Raw genomic sequence first — 21,988 nt, forward strand, 5'->3', positions numbered from 1 at the left:
CAATGGAGTTTGCAGAGCTGGGAGAGGATGGCGTGTAATGTGCTAAGAACCACTTTCCTTTGAAATTTTTCACTAGGCAGCAAAGTTGTGCGGATTTTCTGTTGACAGACCGAGACTCCAACTTTAGCCATTAATACCTGAAGTGAATTTATGAACTAAAAGGAGCTTCGGGTTACTTTAGCATGATGAAAATTTTAATAAAGAGCTGTGAAATACAACTCCAGTGCATCATATTATGAAGAAAACATCGTTTGGTCTCTGGAGGCATTGTCCAATATTTCAGGGCTTCCGGTCTATCAGCAGGATATTTGGGCAAATGATTTGTGTTTTAACCAACAGTCACTGTTAACAAATGTAGATACATTATGAAAAAAGCACTTATTAAAATAAAGCTTCATTAGCCTTCTTAAACATGTTTGGTCAACTCAGAGTATAAACAGAAACCAGAAAACTTTCTGTACTCTGTTGCTCAGTTCTAAATATTCGTATATCTTTTTATAGAGATTATGAAAAAAGCAACTGCAGATGCAAATGATCAGCATAAAGTCAGAGAATGTGCTGTGTATAGTCAAGCTTCAGTGAGCTAAATATTCAAAGTACATCTGTGCATGTGAATGTTGTAAAAATCCCATTTCATGCTACTTTCTCCCCAAACTATTATTAATAATAATACAAATGCTGAATGTATAACACTGTCAGAGACGGATCAGCTGCCTAGGTGCCATATTTTTTTAAATTAAATTTAATCTTTATGTAATTTTAATTTAAAGTCATAGGTCTCTATTTTGTTGTCAAAAAATAAAGACTTGATGAAAGTGCATACTCTCATCTTTAATTCAAGTGGATTAACCCTTTAAAGCCAAGCATATCGTATTTGATACGTGTTTTTGTGAGTTTTTGAGACTTCTGCATCATCAAAAAATGATATAAATTTGACAGATTTTTAATAGCTAAATTGCAAAAATATGGTTAATGTAGCAAATGTGATACAAATTAAAACTTATACATGCAAATTAAAATTTGATATATATTTTTTTATACATTTTGTCTAAAGGTTCAACAAACACTTCATTATGAAAAAATTAAAGATTTCTGGCAGTTATTCCATGGTTCAAGTTTTAAAGGGTTAACATAAGATTTTCATTGGGAATGACCAATGGACGAACAGGATTGGAAATGAGTATGTCAGAGGGTCAGCTCAGGTTAAGCAGTTTGGAAACAAAGTTAAAGGAATAGCTGAGATGGGCAGTTCATATATTAGATAAAGGATGATTAGATAAAGGCAGATTACACAGAAGATGTAGTGCAGGAGGACACACAGATGGTTGGTATGACAAAAGGAGGATGAGGTAAGATGGAGTCAGCTGATCTGCTGCGGCGAAGAAAAAAACTGCATTTACTAGAACCTAGAATTGGGAACTGTGTTTATAAATGACTATAGTTCTGAAACAGCAGTGATGTTTCTGCAGGAAGCCTTGTATGCTCTCCCTTTTCAATTCTTAATAAAGAATTGAAACGAATAATGGCATTGGCATCAATAAAATCCTATCCATATCCGCCTCCTTTTTATTCCATTAAGAATTTATGCAAAGGACATAAAAAAGCAAACAAACAAAAAAGAAAACCTCCCTGGGCTAATGATTTTGTGGGCTGCTTACTAAAGCAGACCTGTTAGCTTGTTTGTTAATGGAATTTCGAGTTCACACAGTTTATTAAAAATAAGCCGATGTGTTATTGTCTCATAAGTGTCCTCAAAGCGCCCCCTGTTTATGAAGCTGTTTACACATTGTGAATAAAACAAAAATGTCGGTGACACACAGTTAACGAGTTACAGTAGCTTCCTCTAGTTTGCACTCTCCATTCCCACATAGGTTAACGCTGTCAGGTAACTTTGCCACTGAGATGCAAAGCAGAGGATGAATTTGAGTGGGCCTGTATCTAGAAGTAAATGTTCAATATATGTCTTTCTTGCAATGCCACATGACTCACAGTTGGATCACTTCGATAGTTTGGATCGGCATGAAAAGTCTCCTGGTTAAATGATCACAGAACATATCTACTTCTTTAAATACAAAGCCAAAGGTAAAGTCTTCACGTAAACATCCAGTCACCGAGCTTAAAGCTGAAGCTATCTTTGCGCAGGCTGTGCACACAAGTGACTGTGTGGATGTTCTCTCAGAGATTTGTGTTCGAAACGTCTGTGTCACCTCTCCAGTGTGAATTATTTGAATTAGAATTTTTCTTTTTATGAGAAGTGGAACTCATGATTGCTCTCATAATCCTTCTTTCACTTTCTCGCCACGATGATTTCTAAATTATTTTCGAGAAAATGAATTATTGTATATTTTGTTGGATATCCACGAAAAATCTTTTCAAGTGTCTCTGCCAGCGGAACAAAACCAAGACCTCCAAGGTCAAGAGACTCAAGGCCCCTTCTTTGTTCGCTGGGACATAATTGTAAATTTGATTGAAGAAGCATTTGAATGTGGAAATGTTGTGGAAAAAGAATCAATTTTTCGGAAATAACTGTATACAGCCTTTGTCTTTCACTCAGTCGTGTTTGGAGGGGGGGAATCACCAGCAGCTATTAGAGTACCTGGGTCTGACCTTGCTGTTCCCATCAGTAGTGACGGCCGTGCTCCTGCTGTGAAAAGCCCTTCACAATGGAACACATATAACATTATCTCAAACGTGTCATGTTGTAAATCAGTGTCAGGCAGAGATGAACTTTAGTAATTCAGTGTTAGAAAAACCTGACGAATCTAAAACACTTTTCATCAGTTTCAGCAGACCACGGTGCAACTAAACTCACCCTAAAGATGAGATGTCTCTACAAATGCTTAACCCTGTAAGACCCAGCCATCAAAAAATAGCCAGAAAATTTTTGTAACTGAGATGTTTATTAACCCTTGTCTTTATGCATGTTCAATCATCCAGGTAAGTAAATCCCAAAAGGTTGATTCTGTTCATCTGGATGTAGCGTTTTCAGTGGGAGAAACGTTTCGTCATTTTTTGTATCGCATTTGATACATTGGGTGTTTTTGGCAATTTTTTGTTAACAACGTTGTTAATTTTAGGCCAAAGAAGAGTTTTGTCCATAACATTTTGAAATTATTACAAGTATATATATTGTTGATGAGATAGAGGTCTCAGAAACTAATGTAGCAAATATGATACAAAGGGTATTATAGGGTTAAATTACATTAATATTTTACCTGTCCCCTACAGCAATTGTTTCCTTTTTAACAAATGCTGTCTATAGGGGACTTAAATTGTTACATTATCAGACATGGAAAAATAAATTTTAAAAAATAAGTCCCACCAGTGGGTCTTTAAAAATGTCTCTAAGGAACTTAATTAGTCGTTAAAAGGAGTGAATGTACTCTGAATTTAAGCTACTGTATTGACACTTCTGAACAGCCCTGTCGCACACAAGGAACCACTTTGTTACTCTTCAGAAAAGTTCATGTTCATTTGTCATTGCATATAATATAAAACTAATTAAGCATAAATATGCCACTTTTCAAAGTAATAAAACAGAGAGCAGGCCAGAGGCGATCAGGGATCTGAGCTGTCAGTCACTAACAGAGGCCGCCTGGATCTGTCAGCAATCTTTTAACATTTGTCTAAGGATATTTTTCTGGGGTTGTATCAACAATTTAGGAGTATATGTCTCCAAATCAATATCAGCCAGACACACTATTCAGTGCTCTTTTGAGTCTTGAACCTTGTAAACTTAAAGCGAAATGTCTTCAGGTTGCTCCTTCGTGGAGAAGTGGGATGCTATTATCAACCTGGATTTTCAGGTGTGTGGGTTTTTTTTTTTAACATGCAGAAAAAAACAACAACTTTCAAACCGCTTATTTTTTTATCAAAGTGTGATTAAATGCAAAGCATGTATCTCTCGATCATTAGCAGGCATTTGTTTAGGCCGTGTGACTCAAGAGTGCCTGCCTCATGTGCTTTCATTGGATACAACAATTTTTGTGTAAAAATAACTTTGATTAGCAGCGATGCCTGCTGCTTAATCATTATAAAAACCCAACCCTATAATCGTAGTTTTTGTCCCTCTTGGTGCAGAACAAGAACCTTTTAACACCACAGTGAAATTATTGTTATTACCATTTGCACAGAGCTAGTTTCTGTGTTTTTTTTAATGTTCACCTTTCTTTCAAGTGTATTTAGGTAGCGGAAATTCTTTAAAAAACTATATTGCACTTAGCTGTTAAAGCCCCATCATGTTGGATGTGTGTGTGTTATGACTTACAGAGTAAATGCTTAAAGGGTTTGAGTGTAATAAGAAAACAAGTAAATAACCCAAGAAACAAACTAAATGACATTGCATGATAGAAATCTATGACAAAATGACCCTGCTTCTCACTTTGTGACAACAGTAAGGCTTCTCTAATAGGTTCACGTTGTCAATCACTGTTTTGAAGTCTTATTGAAGTCAACAAGATTTCATTGCTGAAAGACCGACAATAATTCAGGCTAAACTTTAGGTATACTTTGTGAGTGTTCAGCTCAGAGTGTCCAGAGGTGTAAAATAATGACGATTTGTCAAGTCCCGCGGCGTTTCTGAGGAACACAAAAGGTGGACGCGGCCGCTTTCTTATTCTACGCGTCGGGTTATGGATGAAATCCAGTAGAATGACGCTCCCATGGTAATTCACGTGTATTCCAGCCCTAACCCTAACCTGATCCCTAACCTTAACCAGCACTTTAATGACGTTAGATAGTGTTTGCATGTTTCCTCATTTTTCTGATCTCGTAATATAGGGACGTGTTGGGTCCCCGGAAGCGTAATATATCGACGATTTGTCACCTAGCATAAAATTTTATGCTTTGATAGTGAGAACGTGTTGGAGTGTCTACCATATGCCAACACAGAGCCTCTCAGTTTCTTAGAACCACCTTTTCTATGAGTTTTTAAAAAAATAACTAAATAAATAAATGTTTGTGCTTTCATAAACCATGACTCAGAACAGGAAGTCTTAATCTATCCACTGGCAGCACTGGAAGCCCAAACATTGGCCACAGTCCCCAGGGGCTAAGTTGTCGGGCAAAAGGGGATGGGTTATCAGATTAGTATGCCAGCAGACAGTTTTTAATCTCTTGATAAGAAAGGCTTGCACATAATCATAGCTTCCACCCTGATCTAAAACACACCTGTACTCTCCCTTGTTACTCTGATCTCACACATCTCATTTTCCTCGCAATGTAAGCCCTTAAAACCTCTGGAGATAATTCTCAGAAGGTTTCTGATATAAGTGACACGTTTCACATTAGAAAGTCATTTGATCCAGTATTAACATAAAGTATTGATTAATGCAGCTTTAAAGTTTTAGGCAGGTACACAGAAGCCGCCGAGATGTGACCCTGAACAAGTTTACTTTTGGTCCAATGCGAATTTGTTTTATTCCCTCTGCTGCCAATTAAACAGGCGGCGTACTCAGACTCAACTTTCCCAAAATAGAACTGCGGTCCAACATGGCACCACAAAACAAATTTTCACAGCATGTGCCTCTGCTAACATTTTAAATGGATTTACACCATGTCACCGCAGTGCACAAACACGGAGGAAGTCACCGTGATCCAGTGGACAAACCTCTGTAACAATGCCTCCTCCTGTGGAAACAGTCAGAGGAGAGAAAGTAGGTCTGAGGGATTCAAGCAGTACAAACTACAGACTCTCAAACAAATGTGAAGCTTTGTTTTCTGAAAGAAAACTGTTGCCAAATTGTTTGTTGTTGCAGCAGCAACAACAAAATGAATAATGAACACCTTCACACGGGCGCCTGTTAATGAACTTTCTCCACAGGAGTTCATAGGTAAAGAGTGCCTCGCTTAAACCAGGATTTAAGATTTATATATTGTAAACAGAATTTAGTTCTACAGCGCTGTGCAAAAGTCTTGAGCCACCCCATTTCTTTATACTTTGCTAAGAAAATGGGAAATAGGCCCATGCGCAATCATCTGTGTAAATATAGTGTGTAAGGTAAAAACAGATTGATTGAAAGTCAATATTTGGTATGACGACATTTATTCTTCAACATAGCCTGAACTCCTTTAAACAAGCATTCTTTTAGTCTTAAGGAATAGTTATTCAAAGCTCTTATTTGGGTGTTGGCTGCTTTTGTTTTGTTTTCTGTCAAGATGATCCCACAGGTCTCTGGGGAGGTCAATACATGACTGATAGTGTGTAAGCTTTTCTGTCCATGTATGTTTTCACTGTATTGTATTTGATTTAAGCCCTGTGGGAGTGTCCCCCCAAGAGGGACAATGGACCCCCTAATGATCCTCTACCCAATCACAGCCCTGTGGGGGGGGACACTTAAATCTGGATGACTGAGAACCTTAACAGTGTTAGGTACCGGCTGTGTGCAAACAGGAATAGGACCCAAGGTGCAGACTCCGGAGACAGAACTTAAACCAAAACAGCTTTAATGCTGAACTCAAACATAACGTAACTGGAAAAAGGTCAAAAATAAACTAACACCAGCAGATTGACAAAACACACAGCAAAATAAACGGTAGATCGCGACACGGACACAGAGAAACACAGGGCTTAAATACACAGAAGGAGCAATCAGGGAATGAATAACAGGAGGGAAACACAGCTGGGGCAAATCAGAACTGACGAGACAAAAGGAAGCGTAAACTGAACACACTGAGATAAGACAGAGACCTTCAAAGTAAAACAGGAAACACATAACAGACTCACATGCAGGCACTACAGAGGGAACAGAGACGTGGGACCAGGGCAGACACAAACACTGACTGAACACGGGGATATAGGAACTAAGGACACACAGAGACGCGAACTAGACAAGGGGATACAGGTGATAGGGGAGACAGAGCAACTAAAGAAGACAGAGACATAAACCATAAGACAGAACTCAAAGAAACCAAAGACTAGAAAGTATAAATAATATAATAAACTCAAAAACCCTGGGTCAACGACCCAGGCATCCTAACAGTACCCCCCCCCCCCTTAAGGGCTGGCTTCCAGACAGCCCAAAACAAAACACCAAAAAAAAAAAAAAAAAAAAAACCACCAACCCAACCAGGGTGGGCGGCGGGGGAAACAGGATGGAGGGCTCGAAACAAAACCAAACAAGGAGCCAGAGGAAAAAAAAAAAAAAAAAAAACCACACGAACAAACAATGGAGCCCGGAAAGCAACAGAACAAAACACAGGAACAAAGTCCAAAACAACAGCACCAAGGCCCAGGCATAGTCCAAAAGCAAACAAACAAAAGAGCTCACGAAAGGCGCAGAGGCCCAGGCAATAGTCTCAAAAAAGTTCAGGGGGCCGGCCCGGAGGCTAACGGCACAACAGTCCAAACCCGGGCAGGTCAGGGGGGCGGCCCGGAGGCTGATGGTCCAAGAGCCCAGAAAACAGGTCAGGAGGCCGGCCAGGCGGGAGGCACCGACGGCGACGGAGCAGATCAGGAGGCCGGCCGGGCGGGAGGCACCGACGGCGACGTAGTTCAGGGGGCCGTCCATGACGTCCAGTCATCGGCCGGACAGGACGTGCAGGACGAGCAGGCCGGACAGAACGTGCAGGCCGGACAAGATGTGCAGGACGTGCAGGCCGGACAAGATGTGCAGGACGTGCAGGCCGGACAGGACGTGCAGGAAGTGCAGGAACAGACAGCATGGAGACCTCAGGAGCAGACGAAGCTGAACACTCGGAGGCCGGACCAGGCGGAGCTGCAGACTCGGGGGCCGGACCAGGCGGTGGAGCCGGTGGTGGCTGAACGGCCTCGCCAGAACCATCAGCAGACACTGGGATGTGCTGGCTGGGTCCTCCCGGACCCCCAGCTGACGAGGCAAGAGGCTGAACGGGCCCCTCGGATCCTCCAGCAGGAAGAGACGGCTGAAGCGATTCCTCGGACCCTCCAGCGGAGACAGGTGGCTGAAGCGATTCCTCGGACCCTCCAGCGGAGACAGGAGGCTGAACGGGCCCCTCGGACCCTCCAGCGGAGACAGGAAGCTGAACGGGCTCCCCGGGCCCTCCAGCTGACGTGGCGTGAGGCTGAACGGGCTCCTCGGGCCCTCCAGCTGACGTGGCGTGAGGCTGAACGGGCTCCTCGGGCCTTCCAGCTGACGAGGCGTGAGGCTGAACGGATGACCGAGGAGAGGAGTGACGGTGGCGTCGCTTCCTTTTAGACGAGGGAACAGGAACCGGTGGAGAAACAGAGACCTCCTCCTCATCCTCCGACCACACAGCCGCCAGAAAAAAGGCAGGCGAACGGACAGGCGAACAAGGTCCCGGCTGGCGTGAGGAAGGGGAGGAAGCCTGCAGTGGCGATGAGGCAGAGTGTGCGTTGCCCTGCGGCAGCAGTGGGGAAAATGTAGTGAGGGAGAGAGCAAGGTCACTAGCCCTGACTTGCTTTCTCCAGGCAGTTATGGTGTTCCCCAACTCAGTGTCCTTAGCAAACTGGCTAAGCTGGGGATTATGCCGAATGATGGCCTCCACCGCGCTCAGCCCCACTGCCATGGTCCTTAAATCCGGGGACTGGGCGATGCGGTCGAGCAGGCTCACCAGCCGCTCCATCTCGCCGTTGAACTCTGAGAAAAAGGAGTCTGCAGGGTCCATGTTCTGGTCGCGATCTTCTGTGTGCAAACAGGAATAGGACCCAAGGTGCAGACTCCGGAGACAGAACTTAAACCAAAACAGCTTTAATGCTGAACTCAAACATAACATAACTGGAAAAAGGTCAAAAATAAACTAACACCAGCAGATTGACAAAACACACAGCAAAATAAACGGTAGATCGCGACACGGACACAGAGAAACACAGGGCTTAAATACACAGAAGGAGCAATCAGGGAATGAATAACAGGAGGGAAACACAGCTGGGGCAAATCAGAACTGACGAGACAAAAGGAAGCGTAAACTGAACACACTGAGATAAGACAGAGACCTTCAAAGTAAAACAGGAAACACATAACACAGACTCACATGCAGGCACTACAGAGGGAACAGAGACGTGGGACCAGGGCAGACACAAACACTGACTGAACACGGGGATATAGGAACTAAGGATACACAGAGACGCGAACTAGACAAGGGGATACAGGTGATAGGGGAGACAGAGCAACTAAAGAAGACAGAGACATAAACCATAAGACAGAACTCAAAGAAACCAAAGACTAGAAAGTATAAATAATATAATAAACTCAAAAACCCTGGGTCAACGACCCAGGCATCCTAACAAACAGACGTTTAAGATCATTGTTATGCTGAAAAATTAAGCTATTGTGTCACTTCCCTCGGCCTTTTCTCCCTGTTTCCCTTCTTTAAAAATGGCTTCTTGAAAGCCACCCTTCCACTGACACAGTTTCTGATGAGGCTTCATTAGACAGATTGTCAGATTTTTCATGTTTCTTAAAAACATTATTTTCCATAGACAGTTATTTTAGGTCTGACTACTACTACTACTTTTGTCCTTCCCTTGTCCAGATTCCTTCATTTCTTTAAACACGAGGTACACCACATGAAATATAATTCAACTAAAGAAATGGGAAGAAACAGTGTGTTAAATGAGTTCTTTGCTAAGTTGTTTATTTTGTAGACATAACACTCATTCATCCTTTGACTTGGGTGTCTTTTTTATGCTTGAATGATTCGTAGATCGGTGTTAAGTGGCTTAACAAACAAACAAAAAAAGGATTCCTCTGAAAATTGTCAGATACAAGGAATGCACCAAAAAAGCAGCCACTGTCCAAAGTAAAACTTTGAATGACCTTTAGAAAGCCTGGAGAGCTATTGCTCAATACTACTTTTAAAAAGATCCAAGAAAATCTGTTTCCTTGGAAGCAAAATATGAAGAAAACATAGGTGGCTCAAGATTTTTGCACATTACTGTATCTTAGATGTCACATGGCTGAAGGGAATAATAGTTGGGAAAAAATGTCCAATCATTTACATTGCAGTTAGGATTTTTTTTGCACAGCCTTTTAAATCCCACAACCCGAACTCAGGTTAAATGTCTGTTAAATGAATGAAAGCTGCAGAAACACAAGGTTATAACAAGGGTAGAAAAAAATATAGTTAATATATTTATCTTTTAGTTTTTAGAACTAAAACTAATTCAGAGCAATAAAATAGAAGGCCACATAATCTGAAATAACTTTTAGTATTGATTTTTTTTTCTATATGCTAAATGTTATGAGATTTATCAGTTTTCAATTTCAAATGCAATACAAGAGCATGAAGTGAAGAGCACAAAAACACAAAAGCCAGTTACAATTCTGTATGAAACAAAAGCTGCATGAACTAAATATTTTATAAAGCCGTTTTGTATGTTTCCTGCTAATGAATCACCCGTTTCTACAGATACAGTTTTAATTAAAATAATTGGTTTCTCCTTTTAGAACGGAAAAATATGCAACTTTTCCATCTCAGCGAGGGGTCTTCTTCATTATGCCACCACCGTTCACAGTTATGGGTATAAACAGTGTTTTTTTCTGTTAACTGATTAAAATGTCAAACAGACAAAGGCACATCAATCAGTTCCAACTGGCAATAAGAAGACCTTTCTTCTGTTTGAAAGCGAAATGTATGTTGCTGATCATGTTTTTAGGGTTTTTTTTCCACATAGCAGATGTGAATCACAGCCAGCCTTGGAGTTTCTAACAGAGAACCAAAACAGGCAATGTCCCCGACCAAAGAACAACCGAATGTTCAAAATAATCACACACCCAAAGAATGCCCACCTCCGCTGGCCTCTGATGAGTTGTTTTTAGGGGGTGGGGGTTTGTGCTTCTGCCAGCAAAGAGAGCTGTGAGTTTTCACAGCACACTTCAGCATCTGGGTGTTGGCTCCAACCAAGGGCTTTTACATCCTTCATTACTGATTTGTCTCAAAATAAATGTCAGTAAACACAAATCAAACCAATCTATGATATGATACGATGTGACATAAATCAGTTTGTATTCACAAAATTGATTTCCGTGACATAGTCAGTCTGTCAGGCTGTCCAGGGATAGGATTTGCTACAATGAATGCATTGTCCATTATCTAATAAAATATCTGTACAACTCAGGAAATATATATATATTAAAAAAAAAAAAAAAACTAAATCAAACCATCAGTTTGAAAAAACTAATTAAGTTACACTGTGTCATATAGTTCTGTACCTCAAACTTCTATAATTGTCACAACAAAGATGGATCAGTTTCATTTAGTAAGCAACACTGCAGTCTCTGCCCTCACTAATGTAAGTACTCTGTGCAATAACTCTATAACTCATACAGCTTCAGCATGTGCCCTTTTGAAGTCATGCACAAACTGACAAAGCAAGCCAAAGAGCTCCTGAGAGTCTTGATCCGCCGGTTCTCCAAATTTCACCTATGCAGAAGAGAAAAAAAGGTTTACTGATTTATAAATAAAATGAAAATAATGTGGCAGCAGTTACATCTTCCATGACCACAGGGCTTGTAAAAAAAATTGTTTTACAATTAACAACTGCAATCACTTTCATTTGTGAAGTGGTGCCTGGCCCGCGCATGTTCTTCTTAACAATAGTCTTTTGATTTAATTAGCTCATATGCTGCCTCAGCATGCATCCCAATCCTTGAGTGCCCTTATACAATGATGCAGACATGTACTGCCAAATTAATAGGTAGACCTAGGTGGTTAAAAGGGTCACTGGCATACTAATGTTAGTCATTCTGAAGCCAAAGTTTATTACAAAGGGTCACAGTGGTTAAACGTACTAATTTGCTGACTGCATGCTGTTGACTGTGCAGGTTAAAGTTCAGACTGAAGCCATATGCTGTTACTCTTTCCTGGTATTATTTTTGTTATGTTTTACAAATGTGTAATTTCTCTAATGAAATTAACCATAAGCTTACTTACAAGCAAATATTATGTACTATAAATCTTATAACGCACACCAAACAGCTGACTTGAACACACACAGGATGTGCTCACTAATAATATGAAACAGCCTTCAGCACATTTGGGCTTCATCTTAATTGAATTTGTTCCTTTACATCTTGCTCTTGTAAAGACATTACAAATTATTACGTGTTAGACATGCTGCGCTGGAAGGCGAGTTTCTTACCTTTTCTAATGATCAAGTCTTTTCAGTTTTTGTGCTAAGCTGTCAGAAATGACTAAAGCGTCTTAGAGACTGGCCAGCGATCCCCTAGCAACCACTGGTCCCAAGGGAAAATTGCGTGTTCCCTGAACACTTGGCAGAACTGGCCACTTGCAATCAGTAGGTAAAACTGGTGGCAATGAGGTATATCATGCTACACAGAACCCCCTTCAATTAATACCCGATTGCCACAGTTTCCTTGCATTTGCATGGAAGACAAATACTATTCGCCGAGCAGTATTGAAACTGTGTATCCAAGTTTGTCTTCAAAGTAAAAGTCGCACCTTTTGAAACCTTTTCTTTTACTTTAACGGCAAATACTACTAGTGTTTGTTTCAGCGCTTTCCTTGTGACTGTGTACTGCCATACTTAGAGGTTGCCACTGGGTCGCTGACCATTCACTAAGACTGTGTATATGAGACCTAACCTGGCTGTTGATTCTATTGCTATACCTCATGTCAGCAAAAAACTAAATAAATATACTTCCAAAGATATCACATTTCAAGCTGCTGAAGCAAAGCTGCATATCTCTGCATGAAAAAAATCGCAGTCAGCCTAATAAAAAGTGAGCTTGCCGTTGTTATCACTTATTTACTGCAGTTGGAATATCATACAATTTGCCACAGTTAGCTAGCTCACGCTTTCACAGTGTGATTGGCATCATTTTATGCTTCACACTTATTCACAGCTGTGTGGCTATCAGCCGACTCAGTCATTAATATTCACCCAGATGTACAACATGTATATTAGAGCTGACACTAATGACTTTAGCTCTGCTAATGCACTAACGCCAGCCCTTGTTTTTGTAGCTCCCTGTAGCATCCCATCTTTAGTTGCTTATAGTATCTGCTATTTTGTTGGTACTGTAGATTTAATGACAATGTAAAAATGTAATGTTCATGTTTGTATTTATGTAGATGGGGAATTAGGTTTCCCAGCAGAAACCTTGTTGCTGCTAAGATTAGTTGAGAGCTTCATGAAGGAGGACCTCGGACTAAAATAAGAAAATTCCCATGGCAAATATATCCAAAGATCTACATTTAAAGACAAAGAGTATTTGTAGTGGCTGCTGTTTCAGAATAAAAATGAAGGAGGACATTGGCGCTGTAACACAAGCCTTGCTCTTCCAAATACTTAAAGCGTAACAGCTGACAGTCAGTGCATTTGTATTACTGTGTGCTTTCAGTTCGTAGAAACAGTTACACAGGTGTAAGATTCAGCAAAGTCCCCAGCAGCAAAAGGAAGATGTTAGCTAATGGTTAACACTGTTCTCACCATGAAATATTATACTCAGATGTGCAGATTAGTCTATTTGCATACTTTTATCCTCACATTTTTCACTGTCTGCCAGGGATGCTCAAAATTATGTATAACTGGAGCAAAAGACTTTCTTTTACTTGGTAAAGTGTAGAAGTTTAATCCTCTCAACAGTGTTTTAGCTGATTCGCTTCCTTGTCTTTTATGCACGCTGAACATTTATGAGTATTTTCACAAACACATGCTGGGCCCAATAAAATCAATTTACTAACCCATATGGATAAATATGTCATCCACCCATTCACACACAGGTAATGGCAAGCTACATTGTAGCCACAGCCACCCTGGGGCGCACTGACAGAGGCTGCCGGACACTGGCGCCACTGGGCCCTCTGACCACCACCAGTAGGCAACGGGTGAAGTGTCTTGCCCAAGGACACAACTACCAAGACTGTCCGAGCTGGGGCTCGAACGGGCAACCTTCCGATTACAAGGCGACCTCCCAACTCTTGAGCCACGATCGCCCCATTGTAAATTGTATACTACTGAACTATCCTTATATAAAAATATCAACATACCTAAAGTATGCCTGCTGTTGATTTTATTAATACAAATGAAGTTACAAAACCAGACCCAGGAATGTTCATTACACACCCGACAGGCGGGTCTTGGATAATGTTTAACCTGTAGGTCTGAGCTGTGCTCGAAGAAGCAATATTAAAACTTTTTATCTGCAGAACCTGAGGTGGAATTGATTTTCTTATGTCATGTCTCACTGACATGGTGCATTAAACATGTGCATTGTATGAAAAAAGGCTGGTAATGTGACACAGCTGATAGAGTCTAGTCTTCATGTTTTTATTTTTGCTTTTATGTATTAGAAAAATTGGAGCGCATGTTTTATAGCGTATTATATAAAATGTCTCCTTTTATTTAGTACTTGAAGTGGTTTTAAAAACATGCTTCCAGTGTCTGGGGACATCCGCAAATCAACTGCCCCAAAATTTTATGAGCTGCTTCTATGTTTAATACATTTGCATGTTGGCTATTTCAGGGCATCATTGTGAATTCCCTCCTTCCGCCCCCTTGACAAGATGTGACTAAATATGACACCTTTTCCCCAACCTGCTGCTCCCTTGCACTACACCACAGCCCAGTCAGTCTTAATCATTTTTCCAGCGCTCCTGAAGGGGTTTATTGTACTTTTAGGAAGTTTCAGAGGCACAGTCTTAGTACTCAGTAAAATGGATGGGACACAAGTGGGGCAAGTGTCTACAGACTGTCCTGTGTTAATCCTCAAATGACATTGGTCTTTTCTTTTTGTTTTTTTAAGAAAAAGGATGCTTGATTGCTCTGTGGTCTTGTATTTAAAGAAGACTACGAGAATAGCCTGAGAATGGTTCAACAAAAAACATTTCAAATATAAGGTATATGAAAAGCACCACCATTTAAAAACCACTGAGAGGTAAAGTGAATAATATTAACGATCTTGTAACAATAGCACCTGTCACAGGTTGGGATATACATATATATGTATTATGTAGAAAGTGACCAGTCAGTTATTAAAGGTGGAAGAAAGAGAAATGGGTTTGCATAATGATCTAAGTGACTTTAGTAAGTGAAATTATTTCTTAGATTTCTTGTTTTTTGTGTTTCTTGGTCTCTTTATCCTTCTGTCAGTTTCACATCTTTCTTTTGCTCAGTTTTTTTTGGCACACCTTCATCATCTATCACCCCAGTTCATCCACTATTTCCTATTGTCAGAAAATCTTAGTGCTTTAGTGCTTAGCACTAGTACAAGTTTTCCCCTGTTCTCTGTATTTTGTTGTTTCTTTTTTTTCATGAATTTATCTTTTTCCTGCCTCCTGCCAGTTTTGTTCACCTATTCAACTGCCAACACATGTGAAATATAATTTTTTTGTATACTTTATTAATCCTACCTACTGAGCTATCTCCTCCCCTTCCCTTATAAGAAAATTAGGTACTAATAAAGGACCAGAGAGCTAAAAGGCTGGTCCAGTCCACCACTGGTCCACCACAAAGCAGCTGTTGTGGCACAAATTTCTGAAAATTCTAATTCTGCCAATGATTGAAAGATGTTACAGCGTACAGTCTATCACAGCCTGCTTTGTATGGGCTTCCAATGCCACAGGCTGATTGAAAGTTCCCATGCTGATCCCTGTCCACTAGAGAAAGCACCTATGGTAAGAGGGCACATCAGCAGAGGCAGTGTGACACTCTGGGAGTGTTCTGCTGGGAATCGTTGCATTCATGTGGAAGATAGTTTCCCAAATGCCATATTTTTTGCAGATCACAGTCTTTCATAACATCTTTGTTCCTGATACCACAAGTTGCATTGCAAGATCTTGTAGAAGCCATAGTTTGACAAGTCATTTGTCTTTTATCCTGTCTTCTTTCTCTCACCCCGACCAATGGCAGGAGATGGCCGCCCCTCCCTGAGCCTGGTTCTGCTGAAGGTTTTTTCCTGTTAAAAGGGAGCTTTTCCTTCCCACTGTTGCCATATTGCTTGCTCATAGGGGGTTATATGATTGCTGTCTTGAGGCGACTGATGTTGTGATTTGGCGCTGTATAAATATAACTAAATTGAATTGAATTTTGAAAGTCCAGGGAAAACGACAGCATATGAGGAAGAGTTTATTTATCTGCAATAAAGTAGCAAGCTTTTGAGGGTGTACTTCACCTCTCACCCTAAATTGGAGAGTTGGACGGACAGGTGGATAAATGGATTGACAGATGTAGCTTATTCTTAACAACAAGCTTCCAAAACTTTGATCAAACATTTAGAGATGATGCTACATTTAAGCAGCACTGCCTGATGATTAAAATATAACTCCCTGCCTGAAGGGGACAATGCAGTTAAAGGTCAGCTAGTTAAACTTTAAAAAGGCCATAGCCGATTCACCACCAGAACATTTTTAATAATAGTGGAAGAGTGATTTATGTTAAGAATAAGGTATAATATTGGATTAGGATAATATTGAGGTAAATTAGGATTTATTGTTCAAGGATGTTCATTTAAAATGTTCCTCATTTAGAAAAATATGCTTATTTGCTTTCTTGCTGAGGTTTAGATGATACTGATATGATTCTAATATCTGCACATTAAATGACAAGCTGCAGCTGGGGTTACATCAGTATGTAAGAGGTGTTTCTCAATTTCTACATGAGCTTATGTATAAATTAGAAATGCATGATATGCATTTTGCATTCTTCACAAGTTTAGTCAACTTTTTGCACTTTTGATCGAGCTACACTGTCTGCTCCACTGAAAGCATATCTACCACATGAAGTCTTGCCTTCCATTGACCTGCTTACCTGCCCAAATTACACGCTAACCTCCCTGACAGGAAGCGGCACGCCTCTGTGGAAAAACTGGCTTATTGGTTTTTAAACTTCGTTGTGGAATTACATTAACTGGAAAAATCCATTGGACCTTTATCACATTGATTAAGTGGTCATGACCAGAGCCTTTACAAACTAGAGGCTGTGAGAGCAAATCAACTGCAGCTGGTGTGAGCATCAACAGTTAGCTCTCTTAAGGCAGAGACACACCGGAGATTGATTTTTCAGTCATCCATGTTCGTGCAGCTTACAAAAAAGATACATGGCTTGTTTAGACAGCTGGATTGATTGAAACAGTTTTTTTCCTCCACATAAGCACAATCAAATCAAAACATTTTACAGGTTTTATGTAACCTGATCTGTGGATATTGGCTCATTCTTTCCCATTGTTAAATTCAAAAGCTGAATTCCTCACTGTGATGACATTGAAGCAAAGCAGCAGCATGCTTAACTTGAAACCATTGGTTTCCAAACGTGATGAAACAAAATGGAACAAATAAACATTTTAAAAAATCATCAATAAATAATGTATTCGTGCTACTCCGCTATTCCTTCCCCCCAATTCAGTATGTTTGTCCACCTGGAGTTGTTAATTTGGTACAAAGTAGATAGAATTTAAATTTTTAAATTGTGTTTTCATCAATTCCAGTTCAGGTAACTACTATTTTAGGCCACTGACCTTCAAAAAGGTAAATTACCTACTTTACATGTTGGGCCATCTTGAATAGCCAGCTTCTTGTAGCCATGGGTGAGATTTGGACAAGAAGAACTGACTTACTACTACTACAGCCCTGAACTGAGCAGAACACATAGCAACTTCTTAGTAATCTTAAACTGTGTCCAAATTCTTTGGCCACCTCGTACTTCCAGCCTTTTCGGTCTTCGGAGGACCCGGCCCACGTAGACCACAACGGCCGGGTCCTCCGAAGACCGAGAAGGCTGGAAGTGTGAGGCTGTGAAATTGGGGGGTCTAGCCTTCAGGTTTGTGTCACCAGCTGTCTTGGTGGACTTTAATAAACTCAGTTGTTTGCTCCTTGCTATCTAAAATATAACAGGACTTTGGCGTAAGTTTATTTTGTGACCCAGAAAGAGTAATAAGAGTAATATTAAAACTAAGTAGCTGCCGCCATTGTTAGAAACTGGAATTGGCTGGGCCGCGCTATGAATTCTGGGATATGGTGGGCCACGAAGGATACACCCGACCCATCCTTTAAATCTGGGGTAAAGGAGGAAGCATTTGTCAGCCGTGTGTGGAGGATTCTTTGAATTTGGACAGCCTTCGTTGCGTCGCTGTGACGTAATCGGCCTACAAACGGGCCTCCGAAGGATGCAGCCTTTGAATTTGGACACAGCTTTAGGCTCCAAAAGGTGACCTCTCTTTGAGCATACATAATTCGAAACAAGTAGACTTGAAGTCAAGTCTACTTGAATATTATATTATATTGAATATTATATTGAAAAAATATTGAAAAAATTATATTTTCTTACCAGAGTTGAAGGCTGCCCTGGAAATTGCTACGATCTTGAATTTTTAATTGAGATTTTTTAAAAGGGCACTCAAAAAAGAGCATTTGTGTCAATTGTGGTATTTGTATCAGGTTGTAAAAGATTTCCCTGTAATGTTAAGCTAACTGCTGCCCTGCAGGGTCTTCACTGCGCTTTGCTCTTATATAAAAGTGTGATAGTATTTGCATCCTCACACACACGGAGCGGAGCATACAAAAGACATGACATGATATTAATCAAGTTGACAGCAACTTATTACAGTAATTACAAAAAGAAATTCCTGCCAGGTGTTAACCCTGATGTAATATAATGAAAGACAGGGAGCAGCCAATTGGCAAAGCCAAGTGCCTTTCAATATTTGCCTACTCACTGACCACTGTTTGCAGTCAGACTACTGCAAATGATTTGCTACCTCTCCTTCTGCTGCTAACTATTCACACAATACAACATAGAACTGAAAAAGTATAGATCCATCTACTTATTTTCTCTGATCTGGTGATACTGGGGTGACCGTGGTTCAGGGGGTTGAGAAGCTCATCTGTAACCGGAAGGTTGCCGGTTTGATCCCCAGCTCTCTCTGTCCTGGTTGTTGTGTCCTTGGGCAAGACACTTTACCCTACTGGCTGTCATTCTGTCCCAGGGCAGCTGTGGCTACAACTGTGGTTTGCCTGCACCAGTGTGTGAATGTGAGAGTGAACGAGTAGTGGAATTGTAAAGCGCTTTGGTTGCCTAGAAAAGTGCTATATAAATGCAATCCATTGTTATAAATACTGGATTATTGCGGTGTTTTATGTTGTAAGTATCTTCAAAACCTGCACAACAAAGGTGCTGCTTTCACTGTCCAGCCTGTTCAGACACTGTGTTAGTGATCACAGCATAACGGCTGTTTGACAAATGTGAGGACTCAGAAGGAAAATGAAGGAGAAACAATATCTGCCTGGCTGGAGCTTCAAAGAGTCTGTGCCAGACAAAATCAGCCAGACTCAACGGCTTCAGCCAGACGAGTTGTTTGTTTCCAAACTTTGTGCTAAGCTACATCAACAAATTGCTGTCTGTTGCTTCATATTTACCATACAACAACATGAACGTGGTATTAGTCTTCTCATCTTGCTCTGACGCAGCAACATGTTAAACCACTCCTTTGCTTTTAAAAGAAATTACATGTAAAACACACTAAATGATCCCTTGTTTCCATTTCTTATAAAATCTACACCAAACACAAAGGAATCGATGCAGATGATTCTTTTAAAGGATTTAGAGAAATGCTGAATGGCACCTTTGTTTACTTGTGAACAAATATTTTGAGTGCACAGGAATCTAATTGTTTCTCTAGTATAACAAAATTTCCTACCGGGCCTAAAGCTCACAGCTCATGCTGTCATATCTCAGCTCTCAAATACAGCAGGAAGGGTAAGTGGACTCTATGATGATGGATTGTCCATAGAGATATGAGAAAGGTGAGAAAATAGGCACTGCTTTTGTATTGATTGTTTTTGGTGGGTGACTCCTTAAAAAAAGACATAGCCCCTGTTAAGATGTCAAAAGTGGGATTGAGCTCTGAAAACCTAATTTAACCAGGCTAGTAAGCAAAGAAAAGGTTCTCTTTTATGGACAATGTGATGAAAGAATACACAGGGACCAGTGCTTCCACTAAATCTGATGATATGTGTGACAGAGGTGTTCGCTTTATGGTCGATCTCACCATGCGACCAGAGCTTTTAAGGCAGGTGCATTTCTCATTAAAGAACATCACCGTTTCCAGAGTCCAGTCCACACAAAAGAGCCCTTAAATCATAAAAGGTTCACGTACAAATGGATGTATTGTACATTCAGATATACGTATAAATGAGATGTCATCAAAATACAAAGAGTCACAAAGCAGTATGAAGCTCAAAAACTATGTTAAATTTATGGTACGCCCCTTAAGGTCTAACAAATGACTCAAAAAAAAACTACATGACAATCCCACCAGGGGTGCTCCAACATCTCGTCATTTTTCATCATTTGTAGAGCATCCTAAATCAACGTGACATTGCACATTAAGGGTCGGGATGAACTTGTCTTTCACACTTTCTGCCTGCAGGAAACCAATGTTCACTAATCCTCCTAAAATTATCCAATGAAGGAGGTATAACACTCTGTTGGGTTTAGAGTTTATTATTGTCATTTGTATTAGGAAACATTTAACCATATATGCTTAGAGGTGTATAATCAATTGTGTAGTGATAAGTTGTGTGACCTTTAACAGGCTACAGAGGCTTGGTGTGTATTCCACACTAGAATGCACACCTACATCCTGGGAGCACGGGAAGAGGTCGCATCTTGTCTTAATTGTTTTATGGTAGGATTAACGTAGCTACGTCTGTTCTAGTCTAAGTGCTTTTCTGTTTAGATGAACTGCTGGACTTCCTTACTGGGGGGGTCTAGTCTACCCTCTTCCTGACCAAGGATGTTTGCCTTTGTGCTTTTATGTTATATGGCCCTTTTGACCACACACACACACACACACACACACACACACACACACACACACACACACACACACACACACACACACACACACACACAGTATTCTTTGTTTACATGTATACCTATGTAAGATGCTATATGTTAATGACCCTATGCATATTCATGTAACCACAATAAAAGGAGTGCTGTGGGGAAACCTGGCTGAGAGTCTGATGGTGGTCAAGTGGTGGAACGACACTTGGCTCCAGCCAGGTCTCCCTCATGCATGAGTAAACCAGAGAACTTTGGTGCCTTGAGTCTTGCTTTTTGCTGTGTAGCAGATTGTCCTTAACGTTCCAGCGAATAGGTTTATGCTACAAACCTATCACACTCCAAAACAGCAAATCAGCTGTGGTGGGTTTTAAACGACGTTGAGATCATTGTTATAAGGTATAAATCACATACATTATATGCGCTTGTGGAAGCCCTCAAGGACACGCGGTGCAAACAAAGTAACCTTGTGGATTCTTGAAATAATGTACTCTCCCAGTGTAGCATGGGGAAGATGAGATGACAAATAACTGAAGAGGGCCATCTAGACATTACTGGGACAGGGGACCATCTGTCTTTTTTCTTTTTTTCTTTTTGTGTCCCGTTTGGATCTTTAGCCATCAGAATTGTTGTCTTAAGGCCAAGAAAGATGCCAAGCGGATTTATTTTACCAAGTGGATCATCATGGCCTTGCCATATTGGTCCATTTGATTGACCTTTATTATAATCAACCATCTGTCTTTGACGCTGAGATATTGAAATAATAATTCAAGGATTACCAGTATGTCAGAGTAGAGTTTCTTCATCTCCTCGCATGTCTTCGTCAGGGCCGAAAGATCTGCGTTATATTTCTCAATCGCCATCTAGGATATAAGGAAAAGCACAAGAACCTCCTGGTAAGTTTGTCAGTCTTCACGCTAACCATTTAATTAGAAATATTCTGCTTATAAAAGGAGGAAACTAAAGATCTGCTACCTGGATTTTTTTTAAAGGATAATTGTACTGTTAATCAATGGCATATAGGTACATAATATATAAAAATAGATGAGTTGATTCATTAAAGGTGGATTTTCTTGTCTTTATTCATGGAACTCACTACAGTCAGAGTTAAAAAATTTATCTTTATGTCATGATAATCCTCAGTGTAGCCCCTTAATTTGAAGAGCAGACGAGTGAGACTTCTGTAGTCACAGCCAAGTCGAGAACAGAAAAACTGGCTCTACCATTGTAACAGCGCGTATATATGTG

General features: G+C 40.4%; 1 protein-coding gene across 1 annotated transcript in view; it reads right to left on the bottom strand.

The window, feature by feature from the left end:
• Window positions 1–8,484: 8,484 nt before the first annotated feature.
• The window catches only part of LOC309697282 (uncharacterized protein), a 52,462-nt gene continuing 38,958 nt past the window's right edge, over window positions 8,485–21,988 (bottom strand). The window contains exons 16-17 of the mRNA XM_082519078.1: window positions 21,520–21,603; window positions 8,485–11,361 (exon numbers count right to left, since the gene is read on the bottom strand). Coding sequence (XP_082375204.1) covers window positions 11,260–11,361; window positions 21,520–21,603 — 186 coding nt within the window. The 3' untranslated portion in view covers window positions 8,485–11,259. The remainder of the gene's footprint in view (window positions 11,362–21,519; window positions 21,604–21,988) is intronic.

Source organism: Aulonocara stuartgranti (assembly GCF_965226115.1).
Source record: "Aulonocara stuartgranti genome assembly, chromosome: 20".
NCBI lineage: Eukaryota > Metazoa > Chordata > Actinopteri > Cichliformes > Cichlidae > Aulonocara > Aulonocara stuartgranti.